The 12,300-nt window shown below is 34.8% G+C and overlaps 1 protein-coding gene and 1 non-coding gene across 3 annotated transcripts in view; one reads left to right on the forward strand and one right to left on the reverse strand.

The window, feature by feature from the left end:
- RALGPS2 (Ral GEF with PH domain and SH3 binding motif 2) overlaps positions 1–12,300 on the reverse strand; it is a 117,810-nt gene that overhangs the window by 20,541 nt on the left and 84,969 nt on the right. For both annotated transcript variants that reach the window (XM_012802712.2, XM_012802711.2), the window contains exons 8-11: positions 9,792–9,929; positions 8,137–8,227; positions 2,637–2,704; positions 1,212–1,347 (exon numbers count right to left, since the gene is read on the reverse strand). In XM_012802712.2, coding sequence (XP_012658166.1) covers positions 1,212–1,347; positions 2,637–2,704; positions 8,137–8,227; positions 9,792–9,929 — 433 coding nt within the window. The remainder of the gene's footprint in view (positions 1–1,211; positions 1,348–2,636; positions 2,705–8,136; positions 8,228–9,791; positions 9,930–12,300) is intronic.
- Positions 2,936–3,060, forward strand: LOC111723832. The gene has a single exon (XR_002772286.1). It is a non-coding gene; the product is annotated as a small nucleolar RNA SNORA32 (small nucleolar RNA).

The following is a 12,300-nucleotide window of genomic DNA, read 5'->3' on the forward strand; positions in this document are numbered from 1 at the left end:
TCAGGATATAAAAGATAGTCTTTCATAAAAATTTAGGACACAAAAGATGCACCTGCTATCCTGAACTTATTTCTGAACTCTCACACTGAAGAACATACAAATGCTACCATGAAAGCCTCAAACTAACAGGGAAAATGTTTCAGGAAACCTGGCCTCATCTACCCATGAAACTAGAGCATACTTTAATTTCATTAAAAAATTGTTTTCATATCACTTTTTGGAGAACAGTTATTAACTTTTCTTGAGATAGTGTCTCACTATGTCACCCTTGTTAGAGTGCTGTGGCATCACAGCTCATAGCAACTGCAGACTCTTGGGCTTAAGTGATTCTCTGTCTCAGCCTCCCAAGTAGCTGGGACTACAGGTGCCCGCCACAATGCCTGGCTATTTTTTGGTTGGAGTTGTCACTGTTGTTTGGCAGTCCCCGGCTGGATTTGAACCTGCCAGCTCTGGTGTATGTGGTTGGCACCTTAACTGCTTAAGCAACAGGCATCTTTATGAAAATGTAATAAAGATAATGGCAAAAGTGAACATGGATCCTTTTTCTGAAAAAACAGTACTGTAAAACCAAAGAAGTTAAACAAACAAAAAATGAGTTTCTCTTTCATTATATTTAGGAAAAAAGAGAAAAATTTTTATAGATCTTCATTTATGACTTATTTTAGTTAAGACAATGATTGTCTTAGGCAGTGCCTGTGGCTCAGTGAGTAGGGTGCTGGCCCCATATACCAAGGGTGGCAGGTTTGAACCCAGCCCCGGCCAAATTGTAACAAAACAATAGCTGGGTGTTGCAGTGGGCACCTGTAGTCCCAGCTACTTGAGAGGCTAAGGCAAGAGAATCACCTAAGCCCAAGAGCTGGAGGTTTCTGTGAGCTGTGATGTCACAGCACTCTACTGAGGCCGATAAAGTGAGACTTTGTCTCTAAAAAAAAAGACAATGATTGTCTGAATATAAAAGTTATAATTTAACAAGTATCTTTCCCAAATATGAATACATTATTGAGGAAAGCTTTTTTCAGGTAATTTAGAATTTATGAAAAGGAAGAAATAAATGCTTTTCGGCAAACAAGATGTTTTACCAATGAGGAAAAAGGCTGTTATTTTAAAAAAAGATTATGCAAGGACACTATTTTCTATTTAATTAGTAAAGCAAATACACAATACATCCAACTACAAACAACTTTAAGCATTTGAAAGATAAAGATGCTGACTTATAACCCAAGCTGTGGCACTTCCGATGTCCATGTGGAATCAGGTTCCGCGGGGAGGGGGGTGTCTGTGGTAGCAAGCCTCCTTCAGCTGCCATGCTTTTTCTCCCACTTTGTGGTGATGCGCCTACTTCAGGACCTGGGGTTAAATTAAAGAGAGAGAAAGAGAAAATTTTTCTAGTGGTTTCAAAGGATTATTTTATTTTTAATTCCTTGATATAAAATATTCAATGTGGTTTAAATTTTAAGATAATAATATTAATGTTATACCTATTTAATCGACTTGAAGATGAGAAATACTTGTTTTCTGAGCCCTAAAACACAAAATCCCAAACCATACAAAATCCACTAATTTCTATCTATCTTATTTGTATTTAGTAGAGGCAGTGTAAATATTTTCCCCATTTACATGGGAAGAAATAGGATTAGAAGAGATTGACTCAGGATCTCCCATCAGAGACAAATCTGGACCTAGGTCTTTTAAGATGTAGTTTTAATGCTTCTTAAATTTTATGCACTGCTTTTTAAATTTAAGTTTCAATTTAAATTTATTAGATAAAGAACCAAGAACTAAAGTTAGAAATTAATCTGTATCTACACTGACACTCTTCAAGCTTATGGGAATAAAATATAGAAGTGACACGTACACAGACTTGTAAAATATTGCTTTAATAATGAAAAGAACAGCAAATTTAAGAGATTTAAACTGGAATTTTTTTCTGACTGGAATGTTCTTCTCCACAGATACGGTCTTGGTTTGCTCCTTCACACCTTTTCCTTTTTTTTGCTTTTACTGATTCTTAATTGCTGCAAACTACTTCACATCTTATTAGATACTGTAAGTCTTCAAATAATTTTTAGAGTATACAATATGAAGCTTAGTGCAAATGTCTGTACTGGAAATTTTTAAAAAGGTACTTATTAATGATTTCTTAAATGATGAGTGATTCTCTTCAATTTTATGTTTTTCCTGATTATTTGTAATATATATTCAATATCCCCATTATAATGCCACAAGTAAGAGATGATGATTTTTATATTTTTAGTGCCTGGCTCAGTATTAATGTAAACTTTAAAAAAATTAAGTCACTAAAACTGACTTCTATAATTATTAATAAAATTAGCAGAATTTACCATTTACATCACAGAAATTTCTAGTGTAATCAGCTCTCATTGCCTCAACCAGTGCATCTCATTTTAAAAAATGAATAGACTATTCACAAACACTTACATCTTACTTTCCATCTGCTCGACCTATTTTCCTTGATTAGATAGCGTATTTGTTTGTACATTTTACTGATAAACCTTTTAATTAAAAAACAAAAAAGATCCCTAGAAAGTACTGACAGATTTTAATAACAAAATAAAGATTTTTATTTACTTTATCTGATTTATTATTTGGTAACAAGAAACAACTAATGCACTAACCTACTAAGTCTTCCCTGGAAGCAGCAGAACGTGGTGTGCTCGTCCCTGGTTCTATCTTTAATGAAAGCCTGAATTTTAAAAAGACAGAACACATAAAATGACTAATATTTGACAAAATAATATTGACATCGTATATTTTCTCACAAAAAACTAAACATTTTAATAGAATAAGCTATATATTTTTCTTCAAGAGCAATCTTTATGATGTAAGTCTTCTACCTTTTTCATACAAAGCAGATCTTATGGTTTTTCTAGGAAATATTATGGAGGAACATATATTAAAAAGTTGTTATTTTAAATGGTCATTACCAATGCTTTGAGAATGCAGTTTCTCAATTGCTGTGGACATGACCACAAAACAAAAATACTTCCACTAGGTTTTCTATCTGCTACTTCGTTGACATTCAGCTTACTGGGGACATTTTATTAACCCTTTATTAGACGATAGTTTTCTGATCTTCATTGCCTATGTGTGAGTACTGTCTAAGTGGCAATACAAAGCAAGGAATTGTGATTGTCTAATAGATTTTACAGCAGGAACAGTGCATGCCTGGGTCTCTTATGCCTCACAGAAGAGATATTTCTAGCTAATTTTATTGTAACTCTTCTGGATAGCTAATAAGTACGTGGTTTTTGGAGCTAAGGGAGGCTTGTTTTATGTGATCATCTATGGAAATATTTACTTGTATGTTATTACATAGGGCTAACAGGACAACTGTGGATTGAGGATCTGTGCAATTAAAAAGGGCTGGCTTGAAGGTAAACCTTCAGTGACTCCAGCTTGAGACAGCAGAAGGCAAATCACATGTGAAATTTCTTGAATAAAAATTTATTCATTTTGCCTAATGCCATAATAAAAAAAACAACTTTTTATACCAAAACAAGTTTATTTAAAAATATAAAACAACTTTTATACCAAAACAAGGTTATTTAAAAATAACCTTGGTGGCTCATGCCTATAATCTTAGTATTTTGGGAGGCCAAGACTGGAGGACTGCTTGAGGCCAGGAATTTAAGACCAGCCTGAGTAAGAGCAAGACCCATATTTCTACAAAAAATAAAAAAATCAGCCACATATGGTGGCATGCACCTGTTGTCCTAGCACTTGGGAGGCTATTGCAGGAGAATTGCTCGAGCCCAGGAGTTTGAGGTTGTAGTAAGCTATGATGCCATTGCAGTCTAGACCTGGCAACAGAGTGAGATCCTGCCATCAAAAGAATTTTGAATCTGGCATGGCTGCTCACACCTCTATTCCCAGTGACTCAGTAAATGGAGGTGGGAAGATTGTTTGAGGCCAGAAGTTCAAGACCTGCCTGGGCAACATAGTGAGACCCCATTTCTAAAAGAATAAAAAAATTAGCTGCGTGTAGTGGCTCACACTTGTAGACTCAGCTATCCTGGAGACTAAGGCAAGCTTCTGCTTGAGCCCAGGAGTTGAGGCTGTAGTGACTGTGCCAATGCATCCCAGCCTAGGAGACAGAGTGAGACCTGGTCTTTTAAAAAATTTAAAATAAATAAAAACTAATAATTTCCTCAACTACCGCAAAGTTGTCAAACAATTCAACACATTTAAAGATAGTTGATGAATGATTAAAAGATGATTTAACTTGAGTTTATATTGATACCTAACATTTAAATTCAGGAACTTTCACATATAGTATTAAATATATTACACAAATTACTTCTGGAATCTTTACTGAATATGCTATTGGTTTGAGTACAACAATGAAAATTTCAAAAAATACCTTACTGAAAACTGCATCTAACAAGCCAACTAACACAACTCTTCAGAGAAAGATCAATAAAAACAAAAAGGTTGTTAGCAAAATTCCTAGTAAATCCTTGTCTGAAGTCAAAATTTATTAGTTAGTACTCAAGTTCCATTTACAATAATATACTGAATTTTGAGTTCTACAGCAAAAAATTATGATTCCTATCAGTGAAAGCTATTGCAGGAAATAGGATACTAAAGTAGTTGTAGAAAATGCTTTGCTATAATACATGAAACCTAATATTGCTAAGACTTTGTCTGAAGATAAAAACTATTCAGCATTCTACCAACTGCAATTTTTAGTGAAATTACACAACACAAGTGGTGTTCATAATGATAAACTAATCTATTGTAGGTGCTCAAATTATTATTTCTTTGATAACTTAAGAGGGAATTAAACAATTATATTTCAATTATTTGACAACGAAAATTCGTGTATTAAACAGATGCGTGACTAACCAGAACACTCTGTTCTTTCTATAGAGAAGTTTAATTAGGCTACAGAGTGTACGGCATTCATTCATATTCAGTAAGTATTTGTGTTGGGCACTGTGCTCAGAACTGAATATAACAGACTAAGGCAGACATGGTGGCCCTGCTCTTAAGCTTACAGACTAGTGAGAGAAAAGAAGCACACAAAATAACTGCAATTTCCTAACACACCAAAATAGAAAGGAACACCACTATAAAAAGCAGAGGCATCTCAAAAAGCACGGCAGTAAAGGCTAGTCTGAATTGTCAGCTGTGAGAAAAGATATGGTCATTGTTAAAATAACTTTAGATTTTCATCCTGATTAAAAGACATATACACAGAGGGTCTTTACCTAACAAATGCAATCAGTGTAACGTGGTTTCTTGTACCCTCAATGAATCTCCAACAATTAAAAAAAAAAAGACATACACACAATTTGTAATATCTATACTAGTTGGCTATATGGATGAAATTGCTAAAAACAGAGGCCTTTTGATAAGTGAAGTGTCATTTATTTCTATTTAAAATTTTTTCATCATAAAAAAATTATTCCAGCAAAATGTAACATAATTTTAAATGATTTTAATGACATCTTAAAATGCCCTAATTTTCAACGTTTAATTTGAAGGCTCATACAATACGGTCTATCTTCTCCAAGTCTCCCACATGATGTCCTCAAAACACCAAGTGACTTTGTAGTTCCCCAAAGGCTGCTTTCATTCTAGCCACTCATGAAAACAAAAATCAATATAACAATAACACCTTTTCTATAAAAATGAAGGTATCATGTACTATGTCAGTTTATGGAGCATTAAAACTCATGTTTTCTAGTTCCAATTTATTAGTACATGAAAAAAAAAAACCCTAATGTTTTCAAGTGTATTCTTTCACAAAGTGATCAGATTCAACAAACATATTAAATTTTTATGGTAATTAGTTTAAAAATTTACCACCCATTATAATTATGCAAAATTTCCTTAGACTTTGCTTCTACCTTTTAAACTTTAACTTGTCTTAAATTCAGTAAATTTCGGCTTGGCACCCACAGCATAGTGGTTTTGGCTCCAGCCACACACACCAAGGCTAGTGGGTTCGAAATCAGCCTGGGCCAGCTAAACGACAATGACAACTGCAACAAAAAATAGCCGGGGATTGTGGTGAGTGCTTGTAGTCCCAGCGACTTGGGAGGCTGAAGCAAGAGAATAGCTTAAGCCCAGGAGTTTGAGCTTGCTGTGAACTGTGACATCACAGCACTCTACTGAGGGCGACATAGTGAGACTCTGTCTCAAAAAAAAAAAAAAAAAAAAAAGAAAGTTTCTTGAGCCAGATAAAGAAATCTGTAAAAGCTATTTATGCATATTCTGAGTTTTAAGTTACCTGTGCTATACCTCCCTGGACAAAACTAAAGTGTTTATTAGGTATCAGTTCTACATCAGTAACTAGGGAGATGGAAAAATAGTGGTCAATATTTACCACTATTGGTAAACTTGAGAAACTACTAGGGTAATAGACTTGTGAAACCAAGCTAAAAGGCCTATCCACTGACCTCACACATTTTCAAATGAGTTAGAGTGAAAAAAGATTTTGTAAAATAAAAATTGATGCACAAAGGGTTAATATTATTGTATTGGGGAGAAGATAAAAGTGTTTTCAAACATTAGTAAAAATTTAGATACATCTGTAATCCTAGCACTCTGGGAGGCTGAGGTGTGTGGATCTCCTGAGCAAGAGTGAGACCCTGTCTCCAAAAAATAGCTGGGCATTGTGGTGGGTGCCTGTAGTCCCAGCTACTTGGGAGGCTGAGGCAAGAGAATCTCTCAAGCTCAAGTAAGTTTCGGCCGGGCACCCACAGCATAGCGTTTGAGGTTGCGGTGATCTATCACCGCACTCTACCAAGTGCGCCAAATTGAGACTTTGTCTCAAAAAAAAAAAAAAAAATTATATACATTTAAGTATATATCCAGAACTTCTTATACATTCAGTATTTGAAAAAAAATTATTTCTAGTTGTTTTCCATAATTTCTAGCATTTTGTTGGGACCAATTCTGTCCTGCAGGATATTTAAAAAAAAATGTTGAAACCTATGGAATAAGCACATTCATAATCACTACCAAAGTGGCTAAAAATTTTTTAAATAATGTATTGATATTGGAAAATTATCTAGTCTTTCACAGACCTTTTATTGAAAAAAAAATTTGTGAAAACACAAAATTCAATTTGAAAACATGGGAATAACTGGCATAATAAAGCTAAGAAAACTTTTTAAAATTAAGAAATGGAACTATAAGAGAAACGAGACGCCTGAAGATAAGCTCCTTATCATCCCACCTTTTGAAATAACCAATAGTTATGATGTAACCGTATCACTGAAAGATGAAAGGGGTCAGTAATTAAACCCCCTGCCACCACCTTTGGGCCGGACTATGGGTGTAAGGAGAAAGAAATGGGTATCAAATTATTTTAAAAGTGATTTAAAAAATATTTAATACAGGACTTGCTACAATTAGGGAGAATAATAAATGCAGTTCTAATTGGAGAAATGTCTCTTACTTGGAGAAAAGAAGGTTCAATATTCTCTTAGTCTATAAAAAGAACAAAAACAAGCCAAAAAAAGGGCTCAAGATGTGTCAAAAAATCAGCATTAAAAAAGAACTAATTTTTCAATTTTTTAGTCTGTTTCAATAATTTTTCTATTTAAAAGATAAATTTCCATAAACATTTAATGATTGAATATAGGGAGAAAGGAACAAATTTAAACTAGAACTATCATATATTATTAGCTCTTTACAACTAGAGACAGAGTCTCACTTTGTCACCCTCAGTAGAGTACCGTAGCATCACAGCTCACAGCAACCTCCAGCTCTTGGGCTTCGGTGATTCTCTTGCCTCAGCCTCCTGAGTAGCTGGGACTATAGGTGCCCGCCACAACACCTGGCTATTTTTTTGTTGTAGTTTGGCTGGGCCGGGGTTGAACCTACCACCCTCAGTATGTGGGGCCAGAGCCCTACTCACTGAGCCACAGGCACTGCCCAACAAAATACTTTTTAATAAAAGAACAGATGAGGTATTTGTACATTGGCTCAATCATATCAAGTGATTAAAAAGAAATACATGCTAAGTATTTTTACGACTGTAAACGTACCACTGGAATAGGCACTTTTATGATACTATGTAGAATTTGGATGTTTAAATACATGGGGATGGAAGGTAGAGGATAGGCCAAAGTTATACAAACCACTTTTGAAGATCCAACCTACTTGTAATTATCGTCTTCCACAAACTTTTGTAGCTCTTCTATATACTGAACGGAGTTCAGATATTTTTGGACATGAGGCAACATGGGGATATCTAGGCAAAAGGTGATAATAATTATCCAATAAAGTACGTTGTAACCAGAACTTTAAAAATTTAGAAAAATAATTTAAAGGTAAATTAAGGCCATATGGCACCAAAATTCTACTAGGACATTACTGAGTTAAGCTTTAATGTGAAAACTGAAGGTAATTTAGAAAATCACATTTATATACTATTTGTATAATTTTTTTTTAACAGCTCCAATTACAAAGTACTGCATAACTGACAAATTTCATAGGAAAAAAATCAGGAACTTCACTGTGATTTATATTCAAATGTCAACCAAACAAAAGGTCTGAAGACAGTTATTTTTCTTTTAAAGAAATTTGGCTCCCATTGATAAATAATGGTTTTTCTCCTCCCTTCCTACTAAATTTTAAACATTAATTTAACACTAAATTTGTTATATTAAAAAATTGAGAAAAGGACAGAATAGGAGATTATTTGATTTATCTTTCAGTAAGATTCTATCTCCACACACACTGTTAGGAAGTTTTTGAGGTTTCCTTAAAGGCACAGACACAGGCAGGTAAAAGTTAGCTTGAAGACAAATTTGCTTGAAATAAATCAGAGAATGTGAAACTGACTTTATTTTAACACCATAACAATTACATATTAATAGTCTAACTGTATTCCCCATCAAACCGAAAGAGAGAGTTTAAAAATATTTAAATCATTTAAATATTTTAAAACTTTCCTTTTTCTAATCATTTGGGCTTACTTAGCTCTTTCTATATATCTCATTTCATAATATACATTGATTATTTACTCAATATCTGACTCAAGAAAGCTAGTTAATTGTCACTAGACTCAAGGGTCTCAGCTACTTCTCTAATTCAAAAATGTAAAAACTATGTACATTATAACAATTTCGTAAACCAGTAACTATGAGATGGTAATAGTAAAATATATTGCCCTGTGCTCTGTGAGCAGTGGCTATAGAATTACAAGGAGCAAAAGATAAAAATGAAAATTTTAAATATTAAATGCTCCAAAATTCCTTAAAAGCAAGATCTTAACCAAGATGCTAACCAGTAAATGTTGAAATAAAATAACCATTATTTCCCTTTATTTAGGATGGAAATAAGAAGTTGATGGGTACAGTGTGGTGGCTAAAGCCTGGCACTTTGGGAGGTTAAGGTGGGAAGACAGCTTGAGGCCAGGAGTTAGGGACCAGCTTGAACAACACCTTGCCTCTGCGGAAAAACCCCCAAACAAAAATTAGCTGGGTGTGGTGGCACGCACCTCTAGTCCCAGCCAGGAGGAGAGGAGGAATGCTTGAGCCCAGGAGTTTCAGATTACAGTGAGCTATGATTGTGCTACTGTACTCCACTTGGGCAACAGAGTAACCCCCTGTCTCAAAAGTAAGAAAGGGGAGGAAGAGAAGGAAGGGAAGTTAGAAAAAAAAAAAAAAAAAGACAGACAGACAAAGAAACACAGAAAGAAAAGGAAAAGAAAAAAAAAAGAAATTGATGTTCGTGAAAAATGGTCAACATGTAAATAAGTCATCGGAATCACAGCATGCTAATGACCTAGCATTATCCCCCCCCCAACTTACCATATTCACAGGACTGCTGTAAATCAGAAATTATTCGAAGGATGTTATTCATTAAATTTGATCTTTGCTCATTTTCTAGAATGCTGCCAGTTGATGGGTATGCTGAGTCAATGTATGTTAAATCTGACAGATAGATACCTGAAACAAAATTAGATAAATGAATGTTTTCTTACTTGTAGTTTGCAAAAGTGACAAAGGTTGGAAAAAGCTCATTTATAGATATATTCTAATATGTGCCATATTTAGAATGTTATTATTAATACACTAATGTTTTAAGCCTTGTTAAAATATGACAACTGGGGCCTAGATTTCTGCAGAGTTGGGGTCAGACATGCAACTATGATTTTTTTAACTGTTTTCATATGACACCATTTTCAAGTATGATTTGAGGCTGGAGTTAGAAACTCCAACACATATGGGACTTAATGGAAAGAAGCTGAGCCTTTGAACTGGCTCTGCCTCTAACTCGTTGCAAAATTCAGACAGTTATTTTCAACTCTCAACTTCAGTTTTTAAATATATAGAACAGGCTTGGCACCTACAGCTCAGTGGCTAGGGTGCCAGCCACATACATGGGAGCTGGTGGGTTTGAACCCAGCCCGGGCCTGCCAAACAACAATGACAACTACAACTAAAAAATAGCTGGGCATTTTTGTGGTGGGTGTCTGTAATTCCAGCTACTTGGGAGGCTGAGGCAAGAGAATCGCTTAAGTCTGAAGAGTTAGAGAGGTTGCTGTGAACTGTGACACCACAGCACTCTACTGAGGGCAACATGAGACCCTGTCTCAAAAAAAAGTAAATCTATAGATCAATCCAGTATCTATTTTCCAGGTTGGGTTACAGCTTGAAGGAGTTAACTTAGCCAACCTAGCCAGTGCAGAATGGGGAAGCTATTTTAGTTTATAACCCCCTTGCTTTGAGTTGATAAACTATTGTCATTTGAGTCTTAATTACTTTGAAAATTGTCTCAAACCGGTAGAAATGTCTTATGTTTTAAAGATCAACAAACGGATTTCTGGACTACAAACTGAAGTTAACTCTTTCCTATCTCCTCCCTACACATTCTTGGTACCAATAAAAATAGCATTCCTGTTAAGTAACGGCTGTGGCTAGACCTCAGCATGGACAGTTTAAAATATTTCCTGAAAAAAAAATTTCTTGAGAGTTTACTATGCACATATAAAATGTTTAAGGTAACTAAAGTTGGAGAGAAAAAAGCAGACATTTTCCTATTCTTACCTCATTACTCCATGTTCATAAACTCTCAGGGTAAATGCAACCAAAATGACGTCTACTGCCTTCCAAGCAAGCTCTGTATTTTTATTCATTCCATTTTACTCTACCTTGACTGTTTAGTAGACTTATCTCTGCCCATCCAAATCTTATAGCCTATATATTCAGTTCACTGTCAACTATTCTGTAGTTTTCTCAGTTTCCAAGAAAGGAATTTAGAAACTGTCTCGTCTTTTTATGTATGAAGAACCTGACTGAAAGGACCTAATCTCGTGCAACCTGTTAGGCACTGACAGCTGTATTGTAGAGGCTTCACTGGAGCCTAGGTTTTTAAAAAAATATTACATTCTATTAAAAACTGAAACATTAGAGATAACATTCACTCATTAACTTTTATGACTTCATAATTTCTTTAGTTACTTCAATTTTCTCTTATTTATACCTTATCTGATAGAAGACATCAACTCATTTAAAGACAGTTGCTCTTTCTCATATTCTAAGAAAAAGAAAGCCCTTCGCAATGTTTTGATAATAGGTATTTAATACAATATAAAAGGTTGGCATGGCAATCTTTTCCTCATATCCTTCATTTTCTACTCAGGAAATTTTAACAGTGCTCTTTAAGCCACCTATCATAAATACTTTTTTTCTTTAGAGAATCTCGACTTTTTCTGATTCCAAGTGAATCTACAGCCTAGGTCCTTCCTATCTCCCCCAATCTCAAGGAAGAATTCTCTCTGTTCCCCAAATCTGAACTGTGATTCTGTATGTAACTGGTACTGCCTCCTTCCAAATACCTACTATTAACCCCTACTATCACTCATCTCCACCAGCTCCTTTCACAGAACCAATATACCCATTTTAATATTCCCTAGTTAGGAAAACAAAATCCAAGTAACCTTTCCCTCAAATCTGATCTCCTTTTCAAGATAAGACCCTGTCTTTCTCCCTTCAACACCTGGAAAGAGAAACACAGAACAGTATGCTTTTTTATCCTTCCTTCTAATTTTTAGTGTAATATGTGATCCATATAAAAGTTTACATGTGTCAGGAAAAACTGGAAGATTTTGTAACGGGTCAGAAAGATTACTTAGGTATCTTTTCTCCAGTGCCTTTGGCTGTTGTGAGCTATTTTACTTTATAACTGCTTTAAGTTCTTGTAACCTGGTAATAACATAAATTCTTGTCCATAAAACTGCCAATGACCTAGGTTCAGTGGGATGTATGTAACTGATTATTGCTTAGTTACTGTTGACCAATTTTGCAACTATTTGTA

Source organism: Otolemur garnettii, unplaced genomic scaffold (assembly GCF_000181295.1).
Source record: "Otolemur garnettii isolate 467f Iridium unplaced genomic scaffold, OtoGar3 scaffold00016, whole genome shotgun sequence".
NCBI lineage: Eukaryota > Metazoa > Chordata > Mammalia > Primates > Galagidae > Otolemur > Otolemur garnettii.